This window comes from Bactrocera dorsalis, chromosome 6 (genome assembly GCF_023373825.1).
Source record: "Bactrocera dorsalis isolate Fly_Bdor chromosome 6, ASM2337382v1, whole genome shotgun sequence".
In the NCBI taxonomy this organism is placed as follows: domain Eukaryota; kingdom Metazoa; phylum Arthropoda; class Insecta; order Diptera; family Tephritidae; genus Bactrocera; species Bactrocera dorsalis.
Genome location: NC_064308.1, coordinates 35061644 through 35078012, shown reverse-complemented (window position 1 = coordinate 35078012; position 16369 = coordinate 35061644). Strand labels below are relative to the sequence as shown.

Genomic DNA, 16369 nt, shown 5'->3' with positions numbered 1-16369 from the left:
ATCCAACACCGGGGTGTATCAAGTTTTTTTTTAAGTAAAACTCCTTTTCGCGTTGGCGGCCTTCGGCCGCGCTTCAAAAAAATAACCCTGGCCGATCCAACACCGGGGTGTATCAGGTTGTTTTTAAGTAAAACTCCTTTTCGCGTTGGCGGCCTTCGGCCGCGCTTCAAAAAAATAACCCTGGCCGATCCAACACCGGGGTGTATCAAATTTTTTTTTAAGTAAAACTCCTTTTCGCGTTGGCGGCCTTCGGCCGCGCTTCAAAAAAATAACCCTGGCCGATCCAACACCGGGGTGTATCAAGTTTTTTTTTAAGTAAAACTCCTTTTCGCGTTGGCGGCCTTCGGCCGCGCTTCAAAAAAATAACCCTGGCCGATCCAACACCGGGGTGTATCAGGTTGTTTTTAAGTAAAACTCCTTTTCGCGTTGGCGGCCTTCGGCCGCGCTTCAAAAAAATAACCCTGGCCGATCCAACACCGGGGTGTATCAAATTTTTTTTTAAGTAAAACTCCTTTTCGCGTTGGCGGCCTTCGGCCGCGCTTCAAAAAAATAACCCTGGCCGATCCAACACCGGGGTGTATCAAGTTTTTTTTAATTAAAACTCCTTTTCGCGTTGGCGGCCTTCGGCCGCGCTTCAAAAAAATAACCCTGGCCGATCCAACACCGGGGTGTATCAAAAATCTTGATATATCAAGAAAAAGGGCAATGATTTATGTATTTGGGGTATAGTCCTATTTTTTATTCATTTTTATTCGTTTGATAAATGTGTAATTATGGCAACACTTATTATCTGTCAACACGGAATACTTTTGTTATTGTGCATGAAATGAAAATTGTGTAAAATATAAAATGCTTATTTTAAGCAAATAACTAAATAATTACTGGAAAAAAAATATGTAGAAACAATGTAATGAAGTATAAGTGCATAAAAAGTGCATAATATGAATTAAATAATTACTAGCAATCGAGAAATTGCAAGATAAAATTTGCAAAAATTTCAACTTTAAATGCAAATATCTCGAAAACTATAAGTTTGCGGCGGCAACAATTATATATTTTCTTAATCTGGAGCATCAGCTCTATCCAACCATACCACTTTTAACCCTGAAATCGTGGGATCGTATACTAAAGCCGACCCAAAAATAAATAAGTAGAAACAAAGTAGTAAAGTGTAAGTGCATAAAAAGTGCATAATATAAAATAAATAATTACTAGAAATCTAGACAATTTCAAGATAAAATTAGCAAAATTTTCAACTTTAAATGCAGATATCACGAAAACTATAAGTTTGCGGCGGCAATAATTATATATATTCTTAATTTGGAGCATCAGCTCTATCCAACCATACCACTTTTAACCCTGAAATCGTGGGATGGTATACTAAAGCCGACCCCAATGCTACAAAGTTTTTGCCTTCCTAAGTTTCCTGATGATGGTATATTTATCTAATGAAGTTTCGGCAGATTATTCGAGCAAACCTTTGAATTGCAGAATTTGGAAATTAATTAATAAGAAAGACAAAAAAATGTTATTGAAATATATATCAAGATAACCTTTTTGTGAGCATAAATCAAAAGTGCGTGAAAACATTTATGAAGAACATGGTGAACATTACAAACATATCGTAAAAATTTGAAATGGCAGTTCTGTTCTGCGATTTCTATGACAGTAGCATATATATGTATGTATAAGTCAAGTTCGAACAATAAAAACAGAACATACACGACGTGAGCCACTGCGTTCGATTTGTTTTTTTTCTTTTGTTCAAGTGTTGGTTTCTTTATACAAATTTGTGGTTAATTTATGTGTAACAATTATGTGCTTTCTGAATGTTGAATAAATACCTCCTTATATTGAATGCTAATGGGAATAATTATACAAAACCAAACCAGAATTCATTATGGCGTGAAATTAAAGAGAAAAAAATTCAAATTTATAATGAAGTTTTTCTATGCTTTGTAATAGTAGGTGCTCAATAAACTGTATTGTTACACGTTAAGTAACGCGCTGCAAACAGTACTATAATGGTACAAAAATTTAAAATATATTAGCAAATTGATCCGACTCGGCCATTGTATTTGCCACATTTAGTATTGCCAACCCATATTGAAATCTGTAATTGTAAAGAACTTTTACTTATATTAAAACCTTTTATTATTGAATGCTTCACCTGATTTTGTAATAATGCCAATTTAGCAGTTTTTCAAAAGGGTTGCTTATTATTTCTTAAAAAGTCAATCTCCAAATATAAATTTAATACGAAGTTGCATAGTTTTAGTACATATAATTGTCGATGTTTTATATTGCTCCCTTATATACATATTTGGTAGATATGGCAATATTAGCTTCAGTACTTCAGGAAAGTATCAAGGTGGTGTATTACACTTTTTTATTTCGGGTATACCTTTTGCTTTTGGCTTAGTGAGTAACGAAAAGTTAATTAAAAAATCAGAATTTTTATGCATTTGTAGCTTTTTATCTGAAGCACTAAAAAAAAATCCTTTCTCTGCCAGATTTCGATTTATGCCAAATCTTTGTGCATGAATTGGAAAATTAAATCTTGTTAGAAATTATCAAATATCTGCATTAATTTGCTTTCTTGCGAACAATGACGTGATTTTATTTAACGCTATCTTTAGCCAAAGAAATTGACATTAATAGTAAAAGAGTACTTAATTTCATCTGTAAAATCAAGTGGTAATAGTGTAATTAATGATTTATACTGCCAAGAAATTAATATATCAAAGAACAACCGCAAATATTGTGTGAATATACAAGTTTTACAATCGGTTAAATTATGGTCTGTTTAGAACTATATAATAATTTAAAATAATCAACTTAAATTTACACATTACTTTAGAAGTATCATCGTTAAATAAGTTGGCGACGAATTAAAATATTCACAGTTGGATTGAATAATATTTGGTGATGACCACTTCACCGGTGCCGGAGTTGGACATGACTATTAAATGTCAAAGTCCGCTGAAACTATATTATTACCAGTTACCGGACGCCATTTCCGATATTAGTAACACCACAGCTTCTAACTGCGATAATATAATGCGTTATAGTAGATCAAAACTGTTCGATCTTCGCAACGAAACAAATTCTCGTCGCCGTCCTGAATATGACCTAAGAGCTGAATTGCAATCGCTTGGTGTTTGGAAGTTTAATGCCAGTGGCAACGGTCTCCAAAATAGTGCAGGTTCCAATAACGAAGGAACCGCAGTGTCTTGCAACGCATATGTCGCTAACCATACAGCGCAATTGTCATCGGGGAATTTGAATGTACGGGCCCAACGTTCTCCTGGAAGTCGTGAAACTACATTAAACAATTCGAATTCTTCGCAACATAATACTTCTTATCACAATCTTCATAAGACGTATATAGATCATCGCAGCATTTCGTCATCCCATCTTATGCCAGCGTTTGCTAAAAGACGTAATGCTGCTTCTTCTGCACCTTCTAGTAATGCTGCTGTTGTGGGATCACAAAATTTATCGAGCAGTGGAAATTCTTCTTATGGTCCCAACTCTCCTGTCGATACCCGTTCGCAAACGCCAACAGAAGTCAAAGACGGTTTATTTTACAGTAATATTTCCGGTGAAAATAACGGAAATATGCGCCAACGAAACAAGGATCAATTATACGATTGCCGTCAACGCGGAAATAGCGGCGGTCCGATCACTGGAGATGAACCCAACATATTTATATCACCTCAGAGAAAAGTTTTAGGTATGCAACAAACTAAAATTAAATTTTTTAAAAAAATATTTTGAACTTTTTTTTTTTTAAATCCGAAGTATGAACAATATGTCTCCAGGTTGTAGCCGGAGAGAATAGTGTGTTAGATGAGTAATATTAAGAAGACAGACTATTGTCATAAGACGAATCATACGTTATTTTTCCAACAGCTCCTTTTGGTATGGCTGAAACTCATTTGTGGAACTCGTATGCAAAACACTCAGTCAAAGTAAATTAAAAGGCACCCACTCACCCACTGCAATATGCGTCGTTCCGGTAAAATTTAGAATAGCATCCCTGGATTTCGGGGATAAAATGGGTATCACTGGAAAGGTGACGTTCTCCAGATCACGAAAATATATATACATAATTGCCGCTGACTTATAGTTTTAAAGATATTTGCATTTAAAGTTGAAAATTGACAATATTTACATTGATAATTTGTATATTGTGAATAACTTTTTCAGTTATATTATGCACTTTTCTCTTACTAACACTTCACTATAACGTTTCTGTATATTAATTTTTGTATTATTTGTTCTAAATAAAGCTTTATTTTAATTATTATATTTTAGTTAAATTCTCTGCATTTGCACAATAAGAAAAGGGTTGCCACAGTTACTTTTTTTTGGTAAAGGTTCAGGAGAGCGGCTTTTCCGAAAACGGGCACCAATTTTCACGGGATATGTCTTAAAATTCGTGTTATTAATTCCAATTTACGAATATGTATGGCGCGTTATCTATTTTTCTGTTTTCTTGCAATAAAAACAATAAAAAACATTGCGATTGTGCACGATATTTACGCTATAAATGGCATCACTGTTCGAAATTCAATTAAACACTAGTGATACAAACAGTGACCGGGTTCGAAATATCGATACTCTTGATATTCGAGACTAAACAAGAATTGATAACAATTAGAGATATATAATAGAAAAATATTATTAATTGGAAAAATAAAAAGAAATTAAAGTATCGATATTGTCAATATTCAAGTCTGAAAGAAAATTGGTAAAAATGAGAAATACATAATAGAAAAATAATAATAATTGGAAAAATAAAAATAAATTAAAATATCGATATTCTCAATATACGAGACTGATCGAGAATTGGTAAAAATGAGAAATACATAATAGGAAAATTTATAATTCATTATTATTGCAGAAAGAAGAAGAATTTGGACACAGAAGAATTTTGAACACCGCTCGAAATTTTGAACGAGCGCTCGAAAAAAAATATCCCTGGTCGGTCCAAAACCCCTAACATATTCGTAAATTAGAATTAAAAACGAGTATTTTAAGACCTTTCCCGTGAAAATTGGCGTACGTTTTCGGAAAAGCCGCTCTCCTGAACCTTTACCATTTTTTTTTGAAGCGCGGCGCGGAAAAAAAATAACCATGGCAACCCTTTCCTTTAACCCAACTTTAAATGCAAATATCTTTAAAACTATAAGTCAGCGGCAACTATATATTATATATGTATATATTTTCGTGATCTGGAGAACGTCACCTTTCCAGTGATACCCATTTTATTCCCGAAATCCAGGGATGCTATTCTAAATCCCAGCCCGTCGTTCAATGAAATATTAAATTCACTCCTTATGAGTTCCTACGAAATGTTTAATATTATTTTTACCTTCAAATTCTATATCATGTAAATGTTGTAAAATATGAAACGCAACCAGAGGAATATATGAAGACCGACTTCCTGCATAGGAGATCAGCTTTAAAAATTTCACCAATTTGCTGAAATATTTGTATGTAAATATTCCTACTTTTTTCTTTCGTTACTTGTAGTAACTAAGTTTTTCACTTGCGACTGTTCATATATTTCATTTTCTTGGCAACTTTGTATTATTAATTGATTTCAATAAAAATTTGTAAATAATGACTTATTCTCATAATGAATTGAAGGGTCGGATAGAGGAGGCTCTCTAGATTCAATAATATTGAATTAAAACTTTTTTGCACTATGTAATGTAAAAAATGTGAAGTGTTAATAAAAATAAAAATGAAAAGTATAAGTATGAAATTAATTTTAAATCTAATAAATACGTAATTCAAATAGTGGTAATTTTCAACTTTAAACGCAAATATCTCGAAAACTATTGGTTTCCTGCGGCTATATATTTACAACCTAGAGAACCTCCTCTCTATCCGACCATACCCATTTTATATCCGAAATAATGGGACGGTATTCTAAAGTTTTCCCAAATTGACTGCTTTGAGTTATTCTTTAACCCTTGATTTCTGAACGCAATATTTTTCTCTCTTACAGATCAAGACCGCGAGCGGGACAAAGAACAAGAACTTCAGTCTGACAGTAGACGACTATCATCACCAATGTCTTTAGGCTTATGTAGATATAGCCACAATAACGGTGGCATCGCTCAAGAACGTAGAATCGGCAGCGGCCGTCTGCTACCCCGCGACGTAAACTGGGATTATCGTGCTTCTCAAGACAGAGATAAAGGCCAAAGCTTAAGCTCTGCCCCAATTCAAGATAAAGAGGTATTAGCAGCAAATCATGTAGGTCAAGCTCGAGGTGGGGGGCGGTATTCAGAGCGAACTTCGGTTGGAAATGGATACTCAGACCGACGACATTTGGAACGGCGTAGCGGTGGTGACAATGACAGTGTCCGAGATAAATATGAATACGTAAGCAATGCTCAGACACCAAATCCTCATGGTGGTGGTACTAGACGAGATATATATGGTGCTGATTCTTCTTCAAATCAGCATTCTATATCTCATAATCGCAATAGACGGAACCAGAAATATGATAGGAATGAAGAGCCTGAATGGTTCAGTAGTGGTCCAACATCTCAGCATGATACAATTGAATTGCGTGGATTCGAAGAAATTGATGACCAATACAATGAAAGCTCTAAGGAAGGTATTGGTAGCACTAAGCGCACACATTATTCAAATTCGTCACGAAAAATAAGTGAAAGTTCATCATCTCGTGAGAGCAGTACTTTGAATTTGTCTAGCACGAAGGCAAAACAGCAATTACATCTACTATTAGATCAAGAGAATGGTGCCCATAAAACCCTAACTTTATCACCAGGCACTTTGCCATCCGGCAACAATATAATTTCTTTTGAAAACATAGATTCTCTCCGTGAGAAAGATGGACTTAAAGTGTTAAAAGAGAATAGTGAGAGCAAAAACAACGCTAAACGTTTAGGACGAAGCGATGAAGCTGTTGATGCGACACTTCCAGATTTTATGCTCGAAACTGAAGAAATTTCAAAAAAGTCAAACACTTCCAGAGATTCAGAGTTCAATTTTGATGTCTTCCTAAATCCTAATCTTGATCCGCTTAAACACTCGTTAATGCGTGGAGACAATTCCAATAATGAGAATGAAGAAATAGGGAGCTCTCGATTTAGCCGTTGGTTCGCTAATAAAACTGTAGGTAATGAAGGACAATTAGGAAATTGCAATGCAAACAATACAGCTATGGATTTAATTGGCAGTGACACCAAACATGAAAGTAATACTCTGATGGAATTTCTTAACAAACTGCCAGCTTTACCAGATTCGGTTATAACGCAAAAAGGTACATGTTTGTTATTTGACAATGTTAAGGGGTTAAGTGTAGTTAAAGATTTGAAAAATGGCAATTTAAATATTTTATTCAGCAAATCTTTTTGTTTTATAAAAGTAATAACCTACCATAATTAAAAAAGATGTCGACTTGACTTGACAGAAATTTGAATAAAAATGTATCAAGGATATCCAATAGAGAAATGCGTCGTTATCATAAATGCAAACCAATATTCGATTCATGTTTACTAATGTGATAAAACTTGCATATTACTAAATTTGTAAACCATTCTATTTAAGTTTTTGATGAGTTCTATTTTATTGGAAAAACAAACAACGAAAACAATAAAAGGGATATTTTAAGAGACCACGGAGTCCATTTGATGTAACGGGCGAATCGCATGTGAAATTTAGCTTACATTTATTTGTATGTTGGTATACATTCCACACACTACAGATTTACAGTAACGGACAATAAATTAGAATCAGAGGGTTTGTTTCGAAGCTACGGTATACTTTTTTTGAACATTTTCATTTGCGTAGTAATTTTTTTGCGGAATAACAAAATTAATCATTTTCACTTTTAAAAAAAGGAAAGGATTGGCGAGTTTGACAGTTAACTGTAAATTAAAATGTGTAAATAGCATGCTTTGTGCATAATGAAAAAGTTATAAAATCAATAGCGAAATGATTTCATAAACATAAAATATTGATACTGCCTATATTAACTTTATTTGATCTGTGTAATGAATATTTGTATAAAATATGTATTTATGTAGGAAAATAGGTTGAGTAAAACATTGTAGGGAGGAAGACAAATTTGCGAAAGAAGGATCGCACGTAAAGAGAAATTGCAAACATATTGAATACAAGGGGATCCGGCGTTGCTGGTATACATTTTAAACTATTATTATTCACATAATAAACTACTTAATACAGTGAAAATTCTAGTTACTACTAAAGGTGAACACGTTTTTGTCGGTATAAGAATTCAAAGGATTGTACTTAAGATTTAATTTTGAATATGTTCATCCAAATAAATTTCATGGAAAAAATAAAGAATTTAAGGCTGCTTTCTCATTGTCTGGTTACCAGCCTTTCTGTCCAGTGAATCGATTTGACCGCTTAATAGATTGTACTTAATAAACATTAAATCCATCCCGGACAAACAACGTGACACGTCCTTTTTATATATAAAGATGTTCCAAAAATTTGTGTTTAATGCCTTAAAATTTTCAAAAAAAAGCTTTAGACCACAAAAAAAGACTGCGGAAGTCGATCAATATATTGCAAGATTGTCACTGTGCGATCCGTTTAAAAATTTTGCAGCCATTCAATAAGAATTAGGTGCACAAGTTTCTTCAAAAGTGGTAAGAAGATCTCTTTGGCAGATTTCCCCTAAAGGCTGATATTATTGTTCTTTTGCTTTGTTCTCCGAATTTTTTATATTTTTATTTTAATTTTGTTTTCCCAATATTTATGAATTGTTTTGTTTTTGCCAATATTTTTACGTTACCGATAATACTTGACATACAGTAATTAATAAAAAATTATTTTAGTTGAATTTAAATCACATTCCTATTATTTCATACATAGAACGAAAAATTAGTACTAAGGATGATTCTATTTTATTGTTAGTAACTGTATATAACATCAACTGAATAAAGGAGAAATGGCGTTTCTAACGTTTTGTAAATCCTCTTAAAATATCTAGATATTTTTCCATAAACTCAATAATGTCATCATAAATGTCATCTTTTGGCTGTGATTCTGATGATTGTTTCCGTTGAAAAAACCCAACAACATTTTCCGTGACACCAAAAACCGATACACTTTCTGTTTGGAACGTTAGACGTATAATATCTGAAATCATGACATATAATACATTTTTTTATCGGTTTCAATTCCGACTCGGACAACTGTTGGATTCTGGAACACCCCTGAACAATTTTAAAAGTAATATTTGTTTGTGTTGATCCAATTTCAAACGAAGCTCCTTGTGATGGCCATTACCAATTCTTGAATATTCATCTAAATCATTCGGGCAAAAAATCAGTTTTATAAGTGGTTAGTCGAGTCCCTGATCGAAGTTTTTTTTTTTAATTAACAAAGTGACGGCCTCAGGAATTAAATTTCCATATTTTGGTGAAAAATCAACACTTTATGGATTATAAAAAATCGAAATTAAAGAATGCAATATATTTTCAAGTAGTAAAAATCATTGAAATTTATTTCGAGCTGTGGCATTCACTAGGTCAAAAACATAGTTTTGAGAAAACACATTTCAAATTCCAGGCTCAATTTGCTTTCCAATTTCAATTATTTATATACATATATTAGATATTACACATTGCACGAAAAATAACGATTTTTTGAAAATTCTGAGTACACTTAGCCCCTTAAGTACAGTCATTGTAAAAGAAACATTGCTTTTAATTCTTTTATGCTTTTCTTAACTTCATTATGTAGTTACCGCTATCACGAGTGTAGAGGAACTGGAAGCGCGGATGGGTGTCATGAATACAACAAATGAAGTTTTACCAGAGGCACACCATGTCGATATGCCTAACAAAAACGATGAGGAAAGAGTGCTTGATATGATTCCTTCGATTGCAAATGAGCAGTTAATCTCCGAACATCCTCAAGCTGGGGAAATTGAAGCATTTAAAAAGGTGCTTGAACAACTAGGACATGGAAATAAACAGCTACAGCAGCAGCACAATCAGACACAACAGCAGGTACTACCACACAATCTGCAGTCGAATGTTTTGATATCGCCAAAACATCGATCTGACTCGATGTCTCCGCTTAACATTATGCAAACAGGGGCTCCTCCAAACCTTTCACAACAAATAATTGTTAAAAATGATGAGCTGAAAAAGATTTTGCTTTCACAGGGATATCATCAGCAACATCAAAGTAATGAAGAAATTAATATCTTGTCTCAGTCGCAGCCGCAGCCAATACCACTAACTGCATTGTTTGGGAATCATCCTCAAAAGCGTATAGAACAGAATTTGTTTCAAGGCATACAACGTGGTGTAGTGTCAATAAATTTTTTGGAACAGCAACTTAATAACCCGAATATGTCACCGTCTATAAAAGAAGCAATTGCTACAGTTCTCCGTGACGCATCTACGATGGCAACATTGCACAGCAATGTTCCACACAATCAACAGAACTATAGACCTATTGGACATCAGCAACAGATCTCAGCTATACGTAACAGTAGCGGATCAATCCTCCATCAAGGCCCCAGTAATTCACCGATCCAACCGCCGCAGCAACAGCAGATTTTGCAGCAAATTCAGAATGTCATGGTTCCAGGACAAAGAGAACGAATTACACTTCTGCCACATCAGGCTTCAAATCACCAAGCTATTCCGAGCCAACGAGAAATGCAATTTCACACACACCCCATCATGCAAAATGCTACGCTAAAGAAAAAAATAGAGGAACAACAGGATTCAATTATACGACGCCAAGAAAATCATCCACCGTCAAATAATACGTTAGGATTAAATAAAGTAGATACGCAACAAAGTAATATTCAGCAAATGCAAATTTCAAGTAACATGCAACAGCAAACTGCAGGAACACAACAACAAGCTCAACCAACCCGACATATTAACTCACCTACGCCTTTGGCTTTTACACCAACCTCGGTGTTGCGTAAGATGACTGCTGAAAAAGATAATTCGAACTCAAATCCAACAACTCTACATCATAACATGTTAAACTCTGTAATACAGCAGCAAAATAAAGCCATGGCACAAAATACATTTATAAATCCAACCAACAACCAACATCAAATGCAACAGCCCACATCCACTCTACCACGGATGATACTTGGTGGTAATAACACACAGCAACAACAACAGCAAATGAGTAACAATAATTCGTTGCCGCCACAATCCTTAAACCCAACACCTCAACAGCAAGCGGTCCAACCTTTACGCAACTCAATGGCACCAATAAAATGGCCACTACATTTAGTGAATCAAAGTATCACTGCTATTAAATCGATGGGTAAGTATATCGGCTATTAAGAAATGTGTCAGACCCATAAAAAAATATTTTGGCAGTAACCCTAAAATTGGTTGCATTAATCTTATATTTACTCAATTTAACCAAATTGTTTCACTCAAAAGTGTCACTTTTTCCACGGCCCTGCTGACGCAGCAAACTTTTCGGTACAACCATAAATTATCTTTGCGAGTTCATCAGGAGCTTCTGACAAAATAAAAAGGTAGAACTTTATCACAAAGAATCGAAGCATCGAAAAAAGTGTAAACACTACAGTAAATAGAAATTAAGTTTTTTCTTTTTGTTTTTGCTAGTAACTTATTTTATTTTTTAAATGTAAAACATTATTAATACTTGATTCTTGATTCGACAGAAATTTGTAAACAAAAAAATTAATTTTAAAAGTACGAGTATATATATTTCTGGCCTAATAATGAAAATAGGAATATTTATCAACGAAAATGTTTTTTTTTTTCTTTTTCAAAATATTCTCCATCAAGATTTATATATTTTTGCATGCGCTCAAACCAAATTTCAAAGCACTTTTTCCACTCCGATTGAGACACCTCCAAAACATGGTTTTTGAATGCTTCAACAGCATCTTCTGGCGACGAAAATCGTTGACCATGCATTATTTTCTTGATGTGTGGAAATAAAAATAAGTCATTGGGTGCCAAGTCAGGGCTGTACGGAGGATGATCCATCAATTCGACGTTTTGGCCAGTCAAAAAGGCGCTGGTTTGATCCGATGTGTGAGAGCTCGCGTTGTCATGGTGCACAATGATTCGTCTTCTCTTGTTCGTTTTTCGAATTTCTCCGAAGACTTCAGGCAAACAAATGGTGGTGTACCACTCAGAATTGACCGTCCTACGTTGCTCAAGCGGAACAGTCGCCACATGACCAGTTTTGCCGAAGAAACAGGCGACCATTTGCTTCGAAGTGCTTCTTCCACGAACAACTTTCGTTGGATTTGGCTCATCTTGGAAGACCCACACGGTGGATTGCTGTTTTGTTTCGGGCTCATATGCATAGATCCATGATTCGTCACCTGTGACGATCTTATAAACGTCTTTTGAAGCACCGCGATCGTATTTTTTCAGCATTTCTTTACACCAATCCAAACGAGCCTTGTTTTGAGCGATTGTCAAATTGTGCGGGATCCAACGAGAACAAACCTTTTTTACGGCCAGGTGTTCATGCAATATCGAATGTATGCTGGTGGGAGAAATGCATAAGCATGCCTCTATGTGAAGGTATGTTACATGACGGTCTTGCATTATCAGTTCACGTACGGCAGGGATGGGCACATTTTTAGCCCGCAAAGTTAGCAAAGTGCGCACGGGGGCTAGATGAGGGGAATATCACTTTACGGAGAGAAGGGCATAACAAGTTGAGAAAAATTGCGAAAAAAAATGAATTACATTCCTCCGTAACTTGATGTTCATCGCAGAGTGGTTGCGGCAATACTGACATTGTACACAAATTTAAGGGTGGAAGTTTACTTCATATCGGAATTGTACAGTTGTGTGAACAAAAAGGGGTAAACATAATTTGCAGAGTTTAGAGTTTCGCATTAAAATTTGTTTTTATTTACCTTTGCATGGTGAGAAATTTTAATCACTGTTAGGAAAAAATATATATATGTTATGTTATGTATCCAAAAACAATTTTATTTAATAAGAAAACAGCATATTTTAAAACTTCACAACACCTTATGGTTGTTTCTATTTTGTTCACACCACTGTACATGTGATAGATCAGTCAATGGTGGTGGAAAATACGTTGCTCTCATTTGTAAATATGGAGTGGTAAAACGTTGCTCTCACTTCCCTCTTCATGTTTGCCCGCGATAATCCCCTCACCTAGCCCTCAAAATGTGCACTCGTGCCCGCACGGGCAAAATGCCACTGAGGGCTAATGTGCCCATCCCTGACGTACGGCATCGATGTTTTCTGGCACAACGGTTGTTTTTTGGACGACCTTCACGGAATTCGTCTTTGAGCGCGCGTCGGCCACGATTGAATTCATTGTACCAGTTTTTCACAGTGCTATAGGATGGTGCTTCATAGCCATACAAAGATTTTAGTTCATCGATTCACTCTTGTCGTGATAATCCACGTCGAAAGTTGTGAAAAATGATCGCACGAAAATGTTCACGAGTTAATTCCATTTTTTGGCCGAGATGAATTTTTTAATTCCCTGTAAATGAAACAATTCACGATTAAATGACAAAACGTTCTGAGTGATGTTATGCTAAAAAATGTCAAACTTTCCAAAGAAAATGTCAGATTGCACCTGGCAACACTTAGTGTTGCCTAGGCCAGAAATATATATACCAGCCCTCGTAATGGCTTTTGATCCAGTTCCAATATAAGCTCCGCGGGGTGCCCGTGACTAATACTTCGAAATTCAACTAAATCAATCCGCCAAAAAACTGGTTTCATTAATATATATTTTAGTGGCAGATTGAAACCTATTAGAAACGCTTTTATTAGTATTATCTGTATGTCTGTGACTTTTTACAGAGGCGCTAAAGCTGAATGGCCCTGCCTCAAAATGTACAATTACTAGTTGTTACCAGTTTAAAAACATAGTTTTGAGAAAAGCAGAATATATATAATATAATTATATAAGACTATATAATTTCTATTTAAATTTTAAAGATTTGTTACATTTTTTTTTGTTAAAAATGTATGCAGAAGGTGCGCCGATTCAAAAGCGAATACCCCTATTGAAGTTTTACACACAATTTATTTAAAGCTGTAGCGGATTTTCCAAAGCGTCCGAGAATTTTTTCTAATTATCGAATAACTCGAAAAGTATCTGTCTTATTTAATTGAAATCTTTAGAGAATATTTCTAATTTATTATACTTAAAGAATTAGATTAAGAATTTGACACTTTATACTGTCCATTGCCCCTATTATTTTGTTTTGTATACGCATGCTTTCCTATCAATAACTGTTAGATACGTGATTGAAAATTACCTTACCTTAGTGTTACCTTAGTGGGCAATAGTATATTATTGGATATTTTATATTCAATGGCAAATCTTTCATGATGTAGGTGAAACAACAAATTTCTATTAAGGTGGTTAGGTGGGTTTCAGAGGTACCAACAAAAGGTATTATTACGATACTTTCAAAGGTACATTTTGAACAATGTCTTCTGAAATTTTGATATAAAAAAGTTAAAACTTCAGCCGTTGAGACCTCATCTCTTTGGATGTCTCACAAAAAAACTGCTCCTGCCGTAAATAGCATAACCTTTTATTGGTTCATCTAAAATTAAAAAAAAAACAAACATATTCCGTTGGTACATACTTATATTAATCTCGTTTTTGGACAAAGGAAATAAAAAACCAAATTTTAATTTTTTCTCAGTTCTTTAACAAAAAGTGTTATTTTTTGGTAAAATTCTCGCCATTTATTGGTTAAAAAAAATATGTTATAATGAATCAAAAATTCCTTCGTTCAACAACTAGATATTGTTATCTTAAAGATGTGTACACAATTCGAACTAAACCAGCCCATAACATTTCGAGAAAGCGTGTTCATCGACTTCAAAAATACACTTTCGAGAAAACGCTTTGAAAGACGCCTAGCCTAGCTGGCCACGAGCGCTCAAGTTCTCAAGGCTGTATTTGGGAAACTATTACTCGGATCAACATGAAAATTTAAGACAATGTTCTAGAGGTTGTAGAATATAATAAGACACGATTTTGTGAAATTTTCAAATATACCTAACCCCTAAACTTGACCTTATAATATATATTTTTTAATTTACACAGGGCGACCAATTTTAAAAGCTCCTTTACCACCACAATCTGGCAATCACCCACAAATGCCGCAGCTAAATCAAATGATGTTTAATAAGTTAGATTTTCTACAAGTGCAACAAAACCGTTTGAAAAACAACCAGACCCCTCAACATGTTTTAAGCCAGTCCACGCCACCATTTTCGCAACACGCGATGGTGTCACAACAAGCACCAAACCACACTAACTTAATTCCTAATGTTCAACATCAACAACAGTTATATCAACAACAACAACGTATTCTAGCATTGCAAAGGCATCAACAACAATTCCATCTACAACAACAGTTGCACCAACAACAACCAATTGACACAACCAATCGAAATAGTTCGTTTAGTAATTATTTTATCTATGTAATATATAACTTAAAGATTTCGTTTTCTTGCAGTTTGTATGCAGACGTCACTTGCTAATGATAGTAATGGTATAATAAATAACGCCGCTTCTACTGCTACAACTGCTGCCGCCAGCATAATAAATTACCAGCGTGATGGTGGTTTGTCTCCCACGAGTAATCAACTGGCGCAGTGGTTTTCGCCCGAGTTACTTGCGCAAGCATCTGCTGGAAAACTTCCGCTCCTCAATATGAATCAAGCGTTATGTCTAGAAGATTTCGAGAGAAATATACAACATTCCTCAGCACCAGTGAGCAATTAATGTCACAAGGTGGAAATATTATGTTTAAAGTTGTGTGTAACTTGGGAATCATGTTAAATAATATTTTTTATTAGATCGCTTGATGACACTAAATAAGCAGAAAGTATCTTCTATATGAATCTAGATCTAATTTTGAAATTGTCGGAAGTAAAACGTTTTTAATATCAATTGGTAGTAAATAAAAATTCTAATATAGCGTATTTACGTTCTGTCATATTTATAAATATTACACCATATGCGTATGAAATTGTATCTCAATTATTGTAAATGAATTATTTAAATTTCAAAAGATTGTAGTTTATAAAATGTAAAAAATATAACTAAATTAGATGACGGCAAACAATTACAATAAGAACACCCGTAAGTATTTCACTTTATGATACAAATCAAAAATTTTACCAGCAGCCTAAACAGTTTGCGAAATATTACTCACATACACACAGGCATAGAACTAGGCATAGAACTCGTTAAAACAAATTCCTGACACTTGATAGCGGGCAGTATTGGCGCCAATAAGGAAAGAAAGAAAATTGCATTCACACAAGGATTCTTTGTCCCTCACATATAAATCTCA

At 34.6% G+C, this 16369-nt stretch overlaps 1 protein-coding gene across 12 annotated transcripts; it reads left to right on the top strand.

Moving 5' to 3' along the window:
* The first annotated feature begins 1647 nt into the window (after positions 1-1647).
* Positions 1648-16084, top strand: LOC105225005 (eukaryotic translation initiation factor 4E transporter). Of its 12 annotated transcripts, XM_029550335.2 has the most exons (7): positions 1650-1964; positions 2861-3736; positions 6023-7309; positions 9766-10034; positions 10194-11325; positions 15112-15465; positions 15527-16084. In XM_029550335.2, exons 2-7 carry the CDS (start codon positions 2929-2931, stop codon positions 15793-15795), a joined length of 4119 nt encoding a protein of 1372 aa, XP_029406195.2. In that variant the 5' UTR covers positions 1650-1964; positions 2861-2928; the 3' UTR covers positions 15796-16084. The 12 variants fall into 12 exon arrangements, with proteins under 12 accessions (XP_029406193.2, XP_029406195.2, XP_011201621.2 ...); XM_029550333.2 differs by having other exon boundaries at positions 1648-1681; positions 9766-11325; XM_011203319.4 differs by having other exon boundaries at positions 1654-1770; positions 9766-11325.
* The last annotated feature ends 285 nt before the right edge of the window (positions 16085-16369 follow it).

Excerpts from the sequence above, each read along its gene's own strand:
- LOC105225005 (XM_029550333.2), top strand. The coding sequence starts at position 2,929 with ATGACCACTTCACCGGTGCCGGAGTTGGACATGACTATTAAATGTCAA. Across the intron at positions 3,737-6,022 it reads ACCTCAGAGAAAAGTTTTAG|ATCAAGACCGCGAGCGGGAC; the intron begins GTATGCAACAAA and ends TCTCTCTTACAG. Across the intron at positions 15,466-15,526 it reads TGACACAACCAATCGAAATA|TTTGTATGCAGACGTCACTT; the intron begins GTTCGTTTAGTA and ends GTTTTCTTGCAG.